Here is a 19,184-nt window from a genome sequence, read left to right as displayed (position 1 = left end):
AATGTGTCTGCTTTTTAATATGCTGTCTAGGTTGGTCATAGCTTTTCTTCCAAGGAGCAAGTGTCTTTTAATTTCACGGCTGCGGTCACCATCTGCAGTGATTTTGGAGCCCAAAAAAATAAAAGTCTGACACTGTTTCCATTGTTTCCCCGTCTATTTACCATGAAGCGATGGAACCGGATGCCATGATCTTTCTGAACATTGAGCTTTAAGCCAACTTTTTCACTCTCCTCTTTCAATTTCATCAAGAGGCTCTTTAGTTCTTCGCTTTCTGCCATAAGGATGGTGTCATCTGCATATCTGAGGTTATTGATATTGCTCCCGGTAATCTTTATTCCAGCTTGTGCTTCACCCAGCCCAGCATTTTGCATGATGTACTCTGCATAAAATTAAATAAGCAGGGTGACAATATACAGCCTTGATGTACTCCTTTTCTGATTTGGAACCAGTCTGTTGTTCCATGTCCAGTTCTAACTGTTGCTTCTTGACCTGCACACAGATTTCTCAGGAGGCAGGTCAGGTGGTCTGGTATTCCCATCTCTTTTAAGAATTTCCAGTTTGTTGTGATCCACACAGTCAAAGGCTTTGGCATAGTCAATAAAGCAGAAGTAGATATTTTTCTGGAACTCTTTTGCTTTTTTGATAATTGAATGGATGTTGGCAATTTGATCTTTGGCTCCTCTGCCTTTTCTAAATCCAGCTTGATCATCTGGAAGTCCATGGTTCACGTATTGTTTTTGCTAGCGTGTGAGATGAGTGCAATTGTGCAATAGTTTGAGCATTCTTTGGCATTGCCTTTCTTTGGGATTGGAATGAAAACTGACCTTTTCCAGTCCTGTGGCCAGTGCTGAGTTTTCCAAATTTGCTGGCATATTGAGTGCAGCACTTTCACAGCATCATCTTTTATTATTGTGATATTATAGCATCATCACAGCATGTTTTATTATAAATGGATGCTAAATCTTATCACATGCTTTGTCTCCCTCAACTGATATGATCTTGTGGTTATTCTTCAGTCTGTTATTAAAGTGGATAACATTGATTGACTTTTTTAAATTGAATTAAAAACTTTAATTGTAGTATAATTGATTTACAATGTCATGTGATTTTCTAATTTTGAAACCAGCCTTGCACTCCCAGATAAACCCTAATTGAATCATGTCATCTTATACACTGTATATATTTCTGGATTCTGTTCGCTAATGTTTTGTGAGAATTCTTGTATCTTGTTGATGAGGGATATTGATATATAGCAGGGGTCAGCAAACTATAACCCATGAAACATATCCAGCCCACTGGGGCTCAAATCTGGCCACGCTGATTCCCTTACACGTCAGCATCACTGCTTTTTGTACTACAACTGTACAGGTGAGTAGTTGCAACAGAGACTATGGGCTGCAAAGTTGGAAAATTTGACTCTCTGGCCGTGTTTCTACAGACAATTTGCTGACCCCTCGTCTGTGTATTTCTTTTCCTGTCTTTGCCTGGGTGCGTTACCATAACACTGGCTTCCTAAAATGAACTGTGAGTTGTCCCCTTCTTTCTGTTTTCCGGAAGAGACTACGTAGAGGTGGTGTCAGTTCCTCTCACAGTGTGTGATAGAATTGACCAATGAAACCATGTGGGCTTGGAGATTTCTTTTCTGGAAGATTCTTAACTATGGATTCAGTTTCTTTGACAGGTACAAAACTCCTTCAGGTAGCTTTTTTTTCCTTGGGAGGGGATTTTTGGTAGTTTGTGGCTTTCAAGAAATGGTCCCATAGTCCTCTCTCTCTTTCTCTTGAGGCAACTGTTTTCAAATGCCCTGGAAATTATTCCACATTTCTAAGTAATTGATCTCCTGTGATGACAGATGAGTACTTTGTTCCATTGTTTGCTACAGAGCCAAGTAACCTACCATGATTAATTTTCTTTCTTGTGTAACTTTTTGGTTTTCCTCAAAGTTTTTCTCCTTTGCCCCATCCGTCCTCTACATGAGCACAGTAGTTTCCAAAAACCTCTTGCCTGGTCCCTATTCTGCCGGGCTCCTTGCCCCTGGATTCCAGTTTTGCTGAACCTTCTCTGGGCTCATAGCCCTGCGGCTACCCAGGGACTTTGGCCTGGACTGGAGTTTACGTTTTCTGGATCATATGCCTTCCTCTTTCTTGGCTTCTTCCCTTGTTTTTTTGAACACATTGTCAGGAAAATGATGATTTAATTCACTGTCCTTGTCTTTCCCGAGTCACTTTCGTACTGTAGATGTTACGCTTGTCCTTCTTTGAAACTTTAAAGCGGACAATGGTAGCACCATTATCCTCATGCTGTAGACAGGGAGCCTGATGCACCCGAGACAGTAGCAACTGAATCCTTGTATTAGGATCAGAGCCTGAGGGAGCAGCGAGAGGGAGGAAAGATGCCCCCACCCACCGAACCCCACTGACGGAGGAGGAGGGAAAGAAGGCGGCGCGGGTTCCGTGCCTACTCCCCAAATTAGATGCAGAAGGGTGGAAACATGGGAATTTGAACATGTTCCATCCTGGGGTAGTGTTGTTATCAAGCAGCGTTCTTGGCCTTCCCCAATCAACAGAAATTGACTAGAGCCCAGACAAGGCCAGACAAGGCTTTGTGGGGCCCTGCTGCAGCAGGTGCGATCAAGAACAAGTGACAAGTTCCCTTGCTCACTCGCTCCCCAAGGGAATGGGGAAGCTTGTTCCTTATACGGGGGTGTAGGTAGGAGTGTGGCCAGGGGTCAGGTGGGAACGGTGGCTTAGGTGCTCTGCCCACCCCTCTGGTGGTGTGGAGTGCAGACGGCATGCACAGTACCCTGCTTTTGCTCCAGGCTCCTCAAAAGTGGCAGTCGGGCCTTTTGGTCTCTGTACCCAGAATTTGCCCCAGCTGTGCATGCACGCAGTTATTTTTAGTCTCATACAGCTTCTTTGTATTTCCCTACTCAAGGAGAGTTGTTTCCAGCGCTGCAGGGTCCCAGGTCCCAGTCTGTCTCAGTTGTGGTCAGTTTATCAATGTCAATTCTGTTGCCTATTTAGACAGATAACCTGGGGCGGCCTGGAGCCTTGGTTGGGATGGATTGTTGTTCATTTCGGACCTCACTGTGAAAGAACACCATGCTTGATTAGAGAGGTATCTGTCATGCTCGTAGCACCAGGAGTATTTGCCAACCCTGCAGCACAGTTTTATAACCAGTCCTTGTATTAGAGGGCTTCCCCGGTGGTGCTAGTGGTAAAGAATCTGAGTGACAAATGCAGGAGAGGCAAGAGACTTGGGTTTGATCCCTGGGTCTGGAAGATCCCCTGGAGGAGGAAATGGCAACCCACTCCAGTATTCATGCCTGGAGAATCCCATGGACAGAGGAGCCTGGCGGGCTACAGTCCATGGGGTCACAAAGAGTCAGACACAACTGAGCGACTGATCTGTTTTAGAAGGATACGTGGAGATGAACCACAGCTACTGGGATGTGTGAATCATTCAAATCGAAAATGAGTTATTTCATAAAACACATATTTGATGCCTGCCACGGTCCATGGGCTTCCCTGGTGGCTCGCATGGTAAAATATCATGTGATTGATATGTGGGAGACCCGGGTTCGATTCCTGGGTCAGAAAGATCCAACTGAAGAAGGGCATGGCTGCTCACTCCAGTATTCTCACCTGGGAAATCCCATGGACAGAGGAGCATGGTGGGCTACAGTCTGTGGAGTTGCAAAGAGTCAGACACGACTAGGTGATTGACACTTTCACTTTCACGGCCCATTCACCAAGAACTAAACAGACAAGGATCCTGCATTTGGTTCTGATCCAGCTGCTCTGGGTCTGGAACTGGCTGATCAAGTCACCAGTTTGAGCAGGACTCACCTCAGCTGTTCTGCTCACGGGCTCCAGGCTCCACTCTCTAGGCCTGGGCTCCTCTTGGTCTGTGGACAGCTGCTGGGTTAGCCAGGGCTGGGTGGTCCAGGGTGCCTCTGCTCCATGGAGTCCCCCATCCTCCAGCAGGCTGGCCTGGGCTTTCTGCACTTTGGAAAGCGGCTGAGGGCTAAGGCCAGCAGGATGCACCAGACTTCTTGAGACGCTGGTCTGCCATGGAGCTAACATTTCGGTTTCAGTCAGGCGGGTGGGGCCAACAGATCAGGAGACAGTGCCGGGGAAAAGATAGCATGTTATTAACACTTAGAGTTCTCGAGAGAAGAGGGTCACAGAGAAAACATCAGGCAGAGACAGGGATGGAAACTTTGGGAAAGCCTGTACTGGGGGTCTTGAGACAGGGTAAGGACACTAGAGTTAGGACTGGCTAGTTGGAATAATGTGAGCGAGATGGCAGTATAGGGCTGTTCCTAGTTGATGGACCCTGGGGTTGTTGGGGGGGCATGGCTAGGGTGGGGTGTTAGTGTCTCACAGGTGTCAGACCAGATAATCAGGGGGATGGGCTCAGCTTTGGTTGGTTTGCCACCTAAGGTGTGCTGGGCACGGGCAAGGAGGGTGTTGTGTTGTTTGCTGCCTCTAGGAATTTGCTAGCCATGCCGCCCCCCCACCCCCCTGCTGAGGAACAGTCTGTGCCAAGTCACACAGCCCCAGATGTCAAAACATCAGATTCAGAAACTAGACAATAAGGTTAATCCAGAGCCAGCCTTGGAACTGGTATATCGCTTCCAGTGTGTTCTGCTGGCCAAAGCAAGTCACAAGACCTGCCCGTATCCGGAGAAGGGAAAACAGATGACGACCCCCTGGATGGGAAGACCAGAAGAGCCTCTTGCAGGGAGGGCGAGATTGCCATTCTGCAGACCTTCATGAGTACTGATCCAGGGATTCACTCCCCACAGGCACAGGGTTTAGACAAATGGGTGGGCTCAGGGTGAGGATGGGTGACCGGAAGGCCATCCTGGCATTTCCCCTTTCTCCAGCAGCCTCCATCTTTCCTCGGCACCTTCAGGAGTGTGACTCTTTCCCAGTCCTGTCAAGGACTGCCCTGATCGCAGTGAAGAGCGGAGATCCCTTTGCTCCACTGGGGCAGTTTCTAGCCCTCAGGGGCATTGGTCAGTGCAGGCTGAGGTGTGGACTGGAGGTGACCACCTGGGGAAGGAGACAGTGCACTGGGTCCTTGGGCTGGGCTGGAGTCTTCCAGGTAGGAACTGATGCCCTCCTAGGCCTGCTCACCCTGGCGGGTCCTGTTTGACACCTGCCTTGATTCTTGGCAGAACCAGCCAGTGCCTGTGGAGCGCTCGCCCTGCCACTGGGGCACCAGTCCCCTTACAAACGGCCACCCTGACCTGCCTCCTTGTCAGCTGCCCCAGGAGGAGTGTCTGTCTGCTGAGTGGCACCGGAGACTGGATGATGCCCCTCATCAGCAGGGACAATGGCGGGACTGCCAGGTTTCTACAGACTTTCCCCAGGCTTATGCAGCCCTGGGGCCACAGGGCAGACTCCCTGGGTGGATAGGACCTTCTTTGTCCTTTCAAAGACTCCACCCAGTTTTTCCTGCTTCTTTGGGACTGCCTGAAACTTAAAATAAGGACATCACAGACTTTTTCATTTAAAAGAAAATTGTCATTTAGTTGCCCAGTCATGTCTGACTCTTTGCGACCCCGTGGACTGTGGCCCCCCAAGCTCCTCTGTCTGTGGAATTTTCCAGGCAAGAATACTGGAGTGGGTTGCCATTTCCTTCTCCAGGGGATCTTTTCGACCCAGGGATCAGGGTCTCCTGCACTGCCGGTGGATTCTTTACCGTCTGAGTCACTAGGGAAGCCTGTAACACACGAGTACCTGCAGGCAAAAAAAGACAAAACACAAAACTACTTTCAGAAAAACATCAGACACCTTCAGTCATTTACACTGTAATGTGAAAACATACAGACTTGTCAGTATCAGCTTGGAGCTCTTTCTCTGACTGCGTAATTAGAGGTTTTACCTTCCCAGCAGGAATCTAACTAGTAAGATAATGTGCTCATTCGACAAGTATGTCTGGAGAGCCTGTCCTGCCAGGTGATGTCCTGGGTCTGCGGAGGCAGCCTGTCTGTGTTCCGGCTCCCACTCCTCCTGGCTGAGTGACCTGGGGCAAGTTCCTGCCTCCTGAGTCAGCGCTCTCCTCTGAGATCCCTGTCTCATGGGGCTATAGGAAGGACAACATGAATGACACTCAAAGAACAGATCCCAGTACGTGCCTCGCCAAGCATGCAGAGAAAAACCAGACAGACCTGGAAATATTCAGCGGCAGACAATGGAAATGGGGTGTGTCCTGGAGGGTGGCCAGGAGGCTGCCCCACACTCAGTAGGCAGGTAAGGGCTCTTCGAGAAGGGCGCTTCTAGTGAAAGTGGGAAGACTGACTTTCAAGGACCAGGGCCAGACTCTGGACAGAGCAAAGGGCCAGTGCACAGGCCCTGCGGTCGAAATGAACTTGCTAAGGTTTGTGGAAGCTAAGGGCTCCCCAGGTGGCGGTAGCGGTGAAGAACCTGCCCGCCAGTGTCGGAAACATAAGAGACCTGGGTTCGATCCCTGGGTCAATGGAGAAGATCCCCTGGAGAAGGAAATGGCAACCCACTCCAGTATTCTTGCCTGGAGAATTCCGTGGACAGAGGAGCCTGGGGGGCCACAGTCCATAGGGTAGCAAGGAGTTGGACAAGACTAAAGCGACTTCACATGCAGCACAAGGTGTGTGGAGAAACACAGAGGTCTGAATATTGGAACCCAGAAGGTGTCCGATCTGGGCACTGTTGGAGGTGGCAGGGCTTGATCACACAACGTTGGAAGCAGAATAATGCTCCCCCCTCCAAGATATCTATGTTCTTATCCAGGGAATCTAAGAATCTTACCCTGATTTTAGCCCAGCAAGACCCATGTTGGAGTTCTGACCTACCAGACTGTAAGATAATAAATGTGTTGTTTTAAGTGGCCGGATTTATGTTGATTTGTTTGAGCAGCAACAGGAAAAGAATCCACCCTGTCAGTGACGTGGAGAGGAGTCTGCCTTTATTTTCATGGGTGGGGAGCCACTGGCGGGTGGAAACAAGGAAGTGATGCAGTGTGGCCTCTGACCTCTGTCTTCGGGAAGCTTAGATTGCAGGAGGGCCCGGGAGGAGCAGGTGGGACACAGGTCCAGGACAGGATGGTTTTCATCTCACGTCTACCTGCTCACCCAGCAATGCTTGGGATTTTTCATTAGGGAGGGTAGAAAGATCTGAAAATACACCACATCTGTTATTCAGCCCTTCACAACCGTGCAGATGAATTTCTCTAAGGGCGGGACTTCTGAAGCTCCTCCTCTCACGCGTGGCCACGCCCACCGCGGCCAGCCCATCCTTCCCTTACCTTCCACCTGTGCTGGCGGCCAAGACCAGGCCCCCGTCCCCCTCCACCTCTTTGCATCAGCCCCAGGAGACCAGGTCAGATCCAGATTATTCACTTTCACAGGTCTCAGAAATCTGGGGTCATGTGTGAATGTGCACACGCCTGGGCCGACGTTCCCAGAAGGGTCTGTGCATGTGTGTTGGGAGAGGGCTGCTGGGGCACTGAGAGGGTCCTCTGGCAAACTGGGGCCTCCTCTGAGCCCTTCATCCTGGTTCTTTCGGGCTGAAGAAATGGGCACAGTGTGCTCTTCAGAGGGTGGACTGGACGCGGTGTGGCAGGGAAGGTAGCCCCACCATCCATCAGCCAGATACCCTGAGCCTCAGTTTCTCTAAGCTGTGAAATGGCTAGGCCATGGTGCCCAAATATTTGGCGAAACACAGTCCTGATGAAGCTATTTTTTAGATGTGATGAGTGTTAATTGTAGACTTTGAGTAAAGCAGGTTACCTTCCATAAGGAGGGTGGGCTTCATCCCAAAGACTGAGGTCCTGGGAGAAGGAGGGCGTTCTGCCTTCAGACAGCCTTTGGATATGCAACACCAGCTCTTCCCAGGTCTCCAGCCCCCAACACTGCAGGAGCCAATTCCTTAAATCTCTCTCCTTCTCACTCTCTCACTACAGGAGATGTGCATATATTGAGTTGGCTCAAAAAATTCATTAGGGTTTTTCCGTAAGATGTTATGGAAAAATCTGAATGAACTTTGGGGCCAACCCAATACAATTGGTTCTCCTTGATTCTGTTTTTCCTGGAGAACCCTAAGATAATGGCCTTGGGCAACTGCCCCCTAAAATTCCCCCACTTCCCCCAGAAGTGTCCTTTCTTTCCTCTTCAGTGTGGTTGCTGGGTCAAGGTCACAGGGATGAGAAAAGTCAGGGAGTTATAACCTGCTTCTGATTTGGTCTAAAGTTAAAAAAAAAATCTTTCAGAGAAAAAAAACATGTGTGAATTCTACATGACTCACATGAAGAGGGCCTCAAGCCTTGGCTAGCAGGCACACGCTTGGCAAGTGTGCTCTATCCTTTCATAGACCTAAAGTCATCAAAACATCTGTGTTCCCATTAACAACATGCTGACGTGACGCATAGCTGTGGCTTACAGGAAACCAATGCAAGACAGCCCATCCGAGGTCCAAGGGGTCATCTGCAGCCGCCTGAAGGGGCCTGGGGTTCTGTTGTCACTGAGGTGGCTTTTAGAAATAGTCTCCTTGCCAAGACTGATGTGAGGATGGCCATCAAGCCAGGTCACGTGAGAACAGAGCCTCAAGGACACCTCCACCCACCAATCTGGCATGCCCTGGCACTTCAGTGCTTTGAGAACTGGGCTTCACTTGTAAACTGAGCCCAGGCGGCAAGGAGGCCTGGATGGGGTGGGAGGGTCCACCCACCGAGTTCTGGCACGGGGCTGCAATGAGCTGGGCACACAAACTGTCTTTGTCTGTGTCCAGCCTTGGGCCAACAGGTGGGGTCTCTGAGCTGCTTAGTCTCCCAGGAACAGGAGTGTTTAACCTCTGAAGTATCCCCACCAGATCCATCAGAATGAATGTTGTAAGAGGATGAGTTGGAAAGAAGATAGGCAAGACTTTCCCTGGATGTGGCGTGGGGTGGATGGAGTACAGTTCTTTGACCTCCTTGCTTCCAGAAGCCTTAGACCCAGCCCCCTCCCACCTGGCTGTCAACATTGGCTGGTGTGTTCTGGAACCATCTCTGCCACCTCCACCCCAGCTCGGAAAGAGCGGGTGGAATGACTGCTGTTGCTACTCCTCTCTCTGCTTCTGGTCTTCTCTGCAAACATCACACTCGGTGTTTAAATTCACTGGAAGGCCCAGTGCTCTGAAGGAGACTTTGATATCAGAAATGGGAAATCTTGATCTTCTTCTCCTCGAGGATGGGAGAGTTTCACTGAATGTCTTTTCTTGGTCCCATTATAAATAATTTATTAATTCACAGAAATGAGAACTAATTTTCATTATTTATTGTCAACAGCCTATGCCAAGCATGGATGGAGACCAGTATTGAAAGGATGCAAATTTAGGCCATTTGAGGAGCTCTTTGAGAAGAATATTAAAAGTGAGAGTCCTAGGGACTTCCCTGGTGGTCCAGTGGTTAAGACTGGGCTTCCAGTGCAGGGGGTGCGTGTTTGATCCCTAGTTGGGGAACTAAGATCCCATATGTGCACGGTGTGGCCAAACAGTAAAAATTTTAAAAAGTGGGGTCCTGGAAGAGACCTGGGAAAGTGGGGGCCCTAAGATAGGCCTTCCTTCCCTGGTGTGGACCCCTCTCTTGTCGGCCCCATCCAGACTTGACCTTCACCCAGTCACAGCCTTGGTGAGCCTTCCCACCTAACTGGGAGGTTCTTTTTCACAGTTAGGGTCTGGGACCCTGAGATGGGAAGCCAGCAGTCGCCATGGCGGGGCCAGGCTGAAATGCAGGTGGGTGACACCAGATGGTCCAGCCTGTTTCTTGTCCTGCAGCCTTGCAGGCCCTTGAAGCCCCTCAAAGCCCCCTTGCCTACGTTTACAGAGAAGGAAATGGTCTGTCCCCTGTGTGGCTTCTCTCGGCCAAAAGCACATACTGATGATGGGCATGGGAGAGGAAGTGGGCAGACAAATGGAAGTGGACCGAAAAGAACACAGAGGAACCGAAGCAGACTGAGGTGCAGGGTCTGACTTTTGCTCTGTTCGTTGGTGTGGAAACCAACAACTTGGAGCCAAGAATAAAGAACTAAACGCGGGGCCTGCATCCGTGGTCCAGCAACTGTCAGGTGACACCTTTGTGTGTGTGAGTGTATATCTGATCCAAATGTTAAAACCACACTAAACGTGAACAGTGATTGTCTGTGGTCATGGGACTTGTCCTTCGTTCTGATGTGTTCTTCTGGATTTTGAGTGGTTTTGCAGAAAGTATGCTTTATTTTTCTGACCAAGCAAATAGACAAAGTTTTCTCAGTTTGACAAGGAGGGATGCTTAGGTTCTCAGCCCCCACCTCGTGACTTCACTTGTCCCCGTATGTCCATATAATGCAGACCTCTTGAGCCCTTGACTCGATCTGAAGGTTTCTAGCCTATCCCCTGCTCTGCAGATGAATTCAGTTATGCCATTGCTGAGGTCCCTACAGGCGACAGATTCTGAGCGTGGTGCCCATGGGCTCCATTTCTAGCAATTTGGGATCAAGGAGCTGGCCTGTTAGTAGCAGCGGCTGCATAAACCCATTAAACCTCAAGCAATCATTCTTTCCACTGCTCTGGCACCCTGGTTCAGCCCCTGCCAAGCTAGCTTGCCAAGAGGACAAGGATCTCCCTTTTTTTCCCCTTGTGAACTTTATTTTTCCTCCCTCTCCCAGTTTTATTGAGATAAAATTACATAATATAATATAAATGTGTGATAGCATTGTATTAGTCCAAGATATGGGGCTTCCCCAGTGACTCTAGTGGTAAAGAATCCGCCTGCCAGAGTAAGAGATGCAAGAGATATGGGCTTGATCCCTAGGTCAGGAAGATCTCCTGGAGGACGAAATGGCAACCCATTCCAGTGTTCTTGTCTGGAAAATCCCATGAACAGAAGAACTGGGCTGGTTACAGTCCTTGGGGTCGCAAAGAGTCAGACTCGAATAAGCACACACGCACACCACACGGTCCAAGGTATATACAAAACAATGATTTGATATACATATATATTGTGAAATGATCACCACAGTAAATTTAATTAACACCCATCACCTCACATAGTTGCAGTTTTTTTCTCATGATGGGAGCTTTTGAGATCTGTTCTTTTAAGAGACTTTCCTGGTAGTCTGGTGGTTAAGACTCTGTACTTCCAATGCAGGTCCCACAGGCTGCATGGCCAAAAAAAAATCTACTCTCATCAACTTTTAAAAAATTCATTAATTTATTTACCTTTGGCTGTGCTGAGTCTTCGCGGCTAGTGGACATTAAAGTTGTTCGCATGTCTTAGCTATTGAAAATAACACTGCAGTGGGCATGGGAGTGTATATTACCTTTTCAAGATATAACTTTGTTTCCTTTGGAATTCCTAGATCATCAATTCAGTTCAGTCGCTCAGTTGTGTCCGACTCTTTGCGACCCCATGGGCTGTAGCACGCCAGGCCTCCCTGTCCATCACCAACTCCTGCAGTTTACCCAAACTCATGTCCATGGAGTCTGTGATGCCATCCAACCATCTCATCCTCCGTCGTCCCCTTCTCCTCCTACCTTCAATCTTTCCCAGCATCAGGGTCTTTTCAAATGAGTCAGCTCTTTGCATCAGGTGGCCAAAGTATTGGAGTTTCAGCTTCAGCATCAGTGCTTCCAATGAATATTCAAGGCTGGTTTCCTTTAGGGTGGACTGGTTGGATTTCCTTGCTAGATCATATGGTAGTTCTATTTTTAATTTTTTAAGTAAACTCCAATCTGTTTTCCATTGTGGCTGCACCAATTTTCTTTCCCACAAACAGGGAATGAGGGTTCACATTTCTCCACATCTTCACCAATACTTGTTATTTCTTGTTTCTTCTATAATAGCCATTCAACAGGAATGCGGTGATACTTATTGCGGTTTTGATTTGCATTTCTCTGATGATTAGTCATGTTGAGCATCTTATTATTTACCTGTTGGCCATCTTTGGAATGTCTTCTTTGGAAAAACTATTCAGAACCTCTGCCCATGTTAAAATCAGGTTTTTGTTTCAGTTCGGTTCAGTCACTCAGTTGTGTCCAACTCCTTGAGACCCCATGGACTGCAGCATGCCAGGCTTCCCTGTCCTTCACCAACTTGAGTTGGAGCTTGCTCAAACTCATGTCCGTTGAGTCGGTGATGCCATCCAACCATCTCATTCTCTGTCACCCTCTTCTCCTCCTTCCTTCAATCTTTTCCAGCATCAGGGTCTTTTCTAAGGAGTCGGTTCTTCACATCAGGTAGCCAAAGTATTGTGTTTTTTTCTTGTTTTTTGCTCTTGCATTATATGAGTTCTTTGCGTATTTTGGATATTAACCCCTTGTCAGAAATTTTGCAGATGACTTGGAAGTATTCCCTCCCGTTCTGCAGATTGCCTTTTCATTTTGCCTCTGGTTTCCTTTGATGTGTAGAAGCTTCCCGGTTGGATTTGGCTTCACTTGTTTATGAGTGCTTTCATTGCCTTTACTTTTGGTGTCAAATCCAAAAAACAGTCAAGACTGACGTCAAAGAGCTTACTGCCTGTGTTTTCTTCTAGGAGTTTTATGGTTTCAGGTCTTATGTTTATATTTTCAGTATAACTTGAGTGAATTTTGTGGAGGATGTGAGACAGTGGTCTAGTTTCATCCTTTTGCATGTTACTGTCCAGTTTTTCCCAGTGTCAACTTAAAAAATATTCATAACCTAAAAGGTGAGAGTTATGTTTTATTTGGTAGGAATTCTTAGGACTTCAAGCCTGGGAGGCAGTATCTCAAGCAACCCGGAGAGAATGACTCTGAGGAGGCGAGGGGATGAACCAGGCTATATAGAAGTTTTGCAACAAATATCTGGTCGTCTAAACATCAAAAGATTATCGTTAAAGAAAACCAGATATCCCAAGTTAAGGAATTTAGTGCTTTCTGTGTATGGGAAGATGCAAGAGTCTGGGCTCACTGAAATCGTTCCTTTCATGTACCTCAGCTATCTGGGTTTTATACTTCCTAAGCTTCCTTGGGGCTCACCGTAGGGAGTGGCTGTAGTCTCGTGCTGCTAGATCTCGCGTGTTCTTCTTCCTGAGTGCCCTTAGGGCTCGCAGGGTCGCATCGGAGGCCTGCCGTCACTGATGACTGTGACGTCCTTGTTTGACATGGCAGGAAATACTCCTCCATTCCTCACTAGCACCATTTATTGAAGAGACTGCTTTTGCCATTATATGTTCTTGGCTCCTTGGTCGTACGTTAATTGAACACAGGATCTTTAACACTTAATTCTGTTAGCATCACCCTAGTGAGGCTGGAGGCAGGGATGGCTAAGGTTTCCTGACTTTCCCTCATCAACCTGCCCACCACCTTCCTCCTCCGTCTCCACCTTTGCATGCCCTTAGTGTACTTGATCTGGGAGGTTTTCCCATCGTGACTGGAGAGATGAGCATGTGCTTGCTAAGTCACGTCAGCCGTGTCCGACTCTGTGACCCATGGGCTGTAGCGCAGAGGCTCTTCTGTCCATGGGACTCTCCCCCAGGGGATCTTCCCAACCCAGGGATCAAAACATCGAACCCGTGTCTCTTACGTCTCCTGCATCGATAGGAGTGTTCTTTACCACTAATGCCACCCGGGAAGCCTAGAGGTGAGCACACCTCACCTGTAATGAGCACCTCGAGGCAAAGCCAGTGGTGCCTGCTGCTCATGGTGCATAGGTAGGCAGGGTTCCAGGGCAGTGCCACCACAAGCAGAGCAGTGTGTCTGGACCTGGGAGCACTGAGTTTCAACTCACTTGGCTTCCCAGAGGCCCCTTTATTTCCACTCCCGCTGTCTTTCCTTCTGTACCGACTAGAGTCCCATGTCCTCCATGCCAGGTTCCCAGCAGAAGCCTTGGCATTGATCTAACATCTCCTACTTTGAAACTTAGCCCTTCCCTGTCCCCTGGGACTGCCCTCTCCCAGCTGTCACGCCCTGGAGGCAGCTGCTGGCCTGGCTCAGTGTGTGAAGCTGTCTCTTCCACTCCACCCACCCCACTTCCTGTCTCCACTGCCCATGCTCACAACCTGGAATCCACACAGGAGTTAGAAATCCACTCTTGTGGGATATTTAGCTTGGGTCACAGAGTGATCAATCCCTCGTGCAGACTAATCAAGAACATTCACCACACAGAGGCGTTTGTGAAACAGTGGTAAAGAATCTGCCTGCAATGCGGGAGGCTTGAGCTCGATCCCTGGGTCGGGAAGATCCCCTGGAAGAGGAAATTGCAGCCCACTCCAGGGTTCTGGCCTGGAGAATCCCATGGATAGAGGAGCCTGGTGGGCTACAGCCCATGGGGTTGCAGAATCAGACACGACTGAGCGACTGAGCGCACTAAGGCGTAAGTCAGCCGTGGGGGACAACTTGTTGGTGGGCGCGATGGACTGGAGTCAGCAGGTCCCCAGCCTGGCGCTGCCGCTCACAGGCCACACGGTTCAGGACAAGTTGCTTGACTTCCAGCCTCTGTATCTTGACTGTAAAACAGAGACAGTCCCAGGCTTTCCTCACAGGGCTGCTGCCAGCCAGTAGTCCTTTAGTGTGCTCAGTCACTTCAGTCTCGTCAAATTCCTTTCGACCCTATGGACTGTAGCCCACCAGGCTCCTCTGTCCTCTTAGGAGTAGCATATAGCTTGGTACACTATGAGGAACTTCACAAATGTGAGTCACACATGATATGGAGCAGCATCTCTGGAAGCAGCTCCTTATTATTATTATGTTTTTTTAGAGGGAAGGGAGGTGGGTGTGCAAAGTCCGATCTGGGTGGATGGCTGCACCATGCTGGGCAGGTCAGGGACTGCAGGAGGTCACTGCCCTGGTGCCCAGGGCCTGCGTGGGAAGGACCACAAGGAGGGAGGGAGAAGGAAAGCAAACAAAAGTTCACTTCCCAACGGTTGTGTTTGGGGCCAGGCCCAGTCAGGCCCTGGTTTTAGGGTGGAGGCCAGGGAGCCTCCATGGATTAACGAGCTCCAGGGGCAACTGGGGATTCAGCTTTGTCAAAAGCATCCATTGACCCGGAGCAGTGAGGCATGTGTTTGGTGAGATCTCCGAGGTGCGGCGGCCTGGCACCCGCCCCGGGAGAGCGGCTGCGGCTCCGTCTCCGCCACAGTGGCAGCGCTCCGCTGGTGATGCTGGAAGCCACCCAGGCTGCAGAGGCCACGTGCCTCCCAGCTGCCGGCTGCTGGCCACCTTTGAAACCTTTTTTTCTAATTATAAAGCTAATAATCACTGTAGGAAAAAAATTAAGTATAAAAATATAAAAGCGGATTCACAAGCCTATCCCCAGAGGTTGCCATCATCCCACTCTCCTTTGTTCCGTGCAGGTCATGTGAGTCAGGTTGGACTAGGCGTGCTGAGGTAATGTGCAACATGTGAACCAGGGCCCGTCCCATCTCTGCCCACTGTACTCACCTCTCCTTTCTTTCTTTCTTTTTGTTCCCAGTGAGGCAATGTCCTTATGTGTTTATTAATTTTTTTGCACCCTCCACACCTTGGCATGGGGGACGTTAGTTCCTGGATCAACGATTGAACCTGTGCCCTCTGTGCTGGAAGCACAGTCTTAATCACGGGACCACCAGGGAAGTCCTCACCTCTCCCTTCCTCCTGTTCACGTCCTGGCTCTTAAGGGCAATTAGGATCAGTGCACACTCAGTTGCTCAGTCGTGTCCGACTCTCTGCAACCCCACAGACTGTAGCCCGCCAGGCTCCTCTGTCCATGGGATTTCCCAGGCAAGAATACTGGAGTGGGTTGCCATGCATTCCTCCAGGGGATCTTCCCAACCCAGGGATCAAACCCCCATCTCTTATATCTCCTGCATTGGCCGGTGGGTTCTTTACCACTTAGCGCCACTTGGGAAGCCCCCATTAGGATCAGAAACCTTGAGATTTTTATCACTAGGCATGATACCAAGTGTTGCTTAAAGTTAGTTTCTATCGTGATAAGCACATGCCTCCTTCTTCTGTTTTTTGAGCTTTTCAAAAAGTGTTAGAACTCAGCATTAACTTTAACTGAATACTCTTTTAATTCTTCTTACTTGCCCTGTTGCCTTTTCATACTGTTCATGGGGTTCTCAAGGCAAGAATACTGAAGTGGTATGCCATTTCCTTCTCCAGCATTTTCCAATGCTGGGAAAGATTGAAGGCAGGAGGAGAAGGGGATGACAGAGGATGAGATGGTTGGATGTCATCACCAACTTGATGGACATGAGTTTGAGCAAGTTTGGGGAGTTGGTAATGGACAGGGAAGCCTGGCATGCTGAAGTTCATGAGTCACAGAGTTGGACACAACTGAGTGACTAAACTGAACTGAACTTGCCCTGTTATATTTTTTTAAATACTTAATTATTTATTTGGCTGTGTCGGGTGTTTACTTGTGGCATATGGGATTTCCTTGAGTCACGTGGGGTCTTCTGTTGTTGCTCCAGGGCTTAGTGGCATCAAGGCATGTGGGATCTTAGTTCTCCAACCAGGGATCGAACCTGCATCCCCTGAACTGCAAGGTAGATTCTTAACCACTGGACCACCAGGGAAGTCCTGTGCCCTGTTACATTTTTAAAACAATGGGAACCACTGGGCTTCCCTGATTTGCCTGTTTTATGTTATATCATCCATCTGCTTAAAAATGTCCAAGGTAGAATAAAAAAGCCAAAGGATAAAGAAAGAAAAAGTTCCTTAAGGCCCAGATTTCCGAGCATTAACTTGGAGTGAAGAATTAGCGGGATGGGGGCGGGGGGCGGTCTTTGAAGTAAGATCACTCATATAAGGCACATTGCGTTCAGATAATTCTTCTACCACCCAATCACTTAGAGTCATCACTTCTGCCCTGCACTCTGAAAATCGGCGCTTTATTTTTGTTGAGGGAGGAACTGGGGATGCTCTTTGGGGACCTCACCGGATACATTGTCGGGACACCGGCGGGGCCGCTTCTGCATTGTGCTCAGCGGATCCCCAGGGTGTTAGAGCCCAGGGTCCCGGTGACCGCTGGCCCCCCATGCTAGTGGTGCTGATGGATATTTTTTCCTCTCCCCAGAACTGTCTCAACAAACAGCAGTTCCTCACGGCTATCCGCCACCTGCAGCAGTTGCTGAAAGGCCAGGAGACACGCTTCGCCGAGGGCGTCCGTCACATGAAGAGCCGGCTGGCGGCGCTGCAGAGCTCTGTGAGCAAGGCGGGCCCGGATACGCCCCCAGGTGGGTCCCCAGGTCAGCGCCCCGAGCCCGGGGGGTCCTCGCCCTGCTCCTATCTCCCGTGGCTGGATTGACTCCCAGGCCTTCCTGGCCTCGCCTTCTGTCTGGGGCTGGGTGCTAGGAAGGCATTACCCACTTTCCCCCCTGTCATCGGGGCTTCCCAGGGGACACTAGTAGTAAAGAGCCTGCCTGCCAGTGCAGGAGATCCCCCAGGGGACACTAGTGAAGAGCCTGCCTGCCAGTGCAGGAGATCTAAGAGACTCGGGTTTGATCTCTGGGTGGGAAAGATCCCCTGGAGGAGGAAATGGCAACCCACTCCAGTGTTCTTGACTGGAGAACCCCACGCATAGCTTCTCCAGAGAATGGTCGAAAGGCACAACTTTCAGAGCCTGCATCCCCATCAGGAGAGACCCTAGTTGGTTCATTTTTCTTGTTTTGTCATTTAATAGACTATTTTTTTAGAGCCGTTGTCATTTCACGGCAAACTGAATGAAAAGCAAAGAGGGGTCCCACATACACTCTCCCCGAACACTCGTGGCTTCCCCACCATTAATATCTCGCACTCCTGTGGCCTGCCGGGTACAGCCCACAAAGCAACACTGGGTTCTGTTTTCCAGGCGTGAAAATTATTCGTTTTCCACGAGCCCCCTGTTAGTGCAGTGGGTTGGGCTGGAGGGGCTGCTCAGGGCAATTTGCATTTGTCTCTGCTGCCCTTCCCCCTGCCCCCAGACCCCTTCCCCTGGGGTAGGACTCTGACAGACACTGGGCCTTTCCTGGTTGTCCCAGTAATGGATTGCATGCTGTCAAGGCCTGGCATGGGAGGCTGCATTTCTTCTGGTCTCTCCTCAGGGTGACAGGGGTCAGGGAGCCTGTTGTATGTTTGTTTAAGTCATGACGACTCTGGTGGCTCATGCAGTAAAGAATCTGCCTGCAATATGGGAGACCTGGGTACAATCCCTGGGTTGGAAAGATTCCCTTGGAGAAGGGAATGGCTACCTACTCCAGTATTCTTGCCTTCCCTGGTGGCTCAGGCAGTAAAGGATCTGCCTGCAATTTGGGAGACCTGGTTTGATCCCTGGGTTGGGAAGATCCCCTGGAGGAGGGTGTGCCACCCCACTCCAGTATTCTTGCCTTGAGAATCCCATTGACAGAGGAGCCTGTTGGGCTGCAATACATGGGGTTGCAAAAGTCAGACATGATTGATGGACTAACACTTTTGCTCACATGCACACAGGGTTATGGGGGTCGGGTGGGGCAGTGGGTTGCCGTATATCTGTTTAAGTCATCAGGCTGAGGAATATCTGATGTCTTCACTCACTTAAGATGCTTTTCTCAAGGGCCTCCTTGGTGGTGTGAGATGAATTTCCTGGGTTGGATTTTCTACCTTTGCAGACTCTGGTAGCAAATCTAGAGTCTCCACAGCCCTGAGTCAACTCCTGTTTTCTTTGGCTGCATGGGTGCAGAGCTGGACCTGGTGGCCAAACACCTCACACTTTCCAAGGTGCCGAGAGGCCATGGCCTTCGCTGAGGCTTGTCACAGTGTGGCATCCCTCCTTTCGGCTGCAGATGTGGAAACTGAGGCCAAGAAACGTGAGTTAGTGATAGTGGGTTCTGTTCTGGGGATTTTGTTCACTACTGAGGCTCAACTGCACTGGTCCTTCCTGTTTTCTTGGGATCAGAGTGCCTGCGGGTTTCTGGGAGTTTCCAAGAAAAACCTGCAGAAGGGAATTTCTACAACTGCCCTGCCCATCTTTGAGATCCCTGTCCATGAATACAGAAAAAAAAAGGTAAGGATTTTCCCTGGTAGTCCAGTGACTAAGACTGTGTTCCCAATGCAGGGGACCAGGGATCGATCCCTGGTCAGGGAACTGGATCCCATAACTGAAAAAAAAGATCCTTCATGCCATAGCCAAGCCTGAAGATCCTGTGTACTGCAACTAAGACCCAGAACAGCCAAAGAAATGCATATATGTATATAGTGTTAGTCGTGTTAGTCGCTCAGTCATGG

General features: G+C 49.4%; 1 protein-coding gene across 1 annotated transcript in view; it reads left to right on the top strand.

The window, feature by feature from the left end:
• The window catches only part of FBLN7 (fibulin 7), a 57,728-nt gene that overhangs the window by 7,221 nt on the left and 31,323 nt on the right, over positions 1 to 19,184 (top strand). The window contains exon 2 of the mRNA XM_010829544.1: positions 17,020 to 17,179. Within this exon, the coding sequence (XP_010827846.1) occupies positions 17,020 to 17,179 (160 nt within the window). The remainder of the gene's footprint in view (positions 1 to 17,019; positions 17,180 to 19,184) is intronic.

This window comes from Bison bison, unplaced genomic scaffold (genome assembly GCF_000754665.1).
Source record: "Bison bison bison isolate TAMUID 2011002044 unplaced genomic scaffold, Bison_UMD1.0 scf7180017864508, whole genome shotgun sequence".
Lineage (NCBI taxonomy): Eukaryota > Metazoa > Chordata > Mammalia > Artiodactyla > Bovidae > Bison > Bison bison.
Note: the sequence above shows the minus strand (reverse complement) of the source record. Positions and strands in the feature narration are given on the sequence as shown.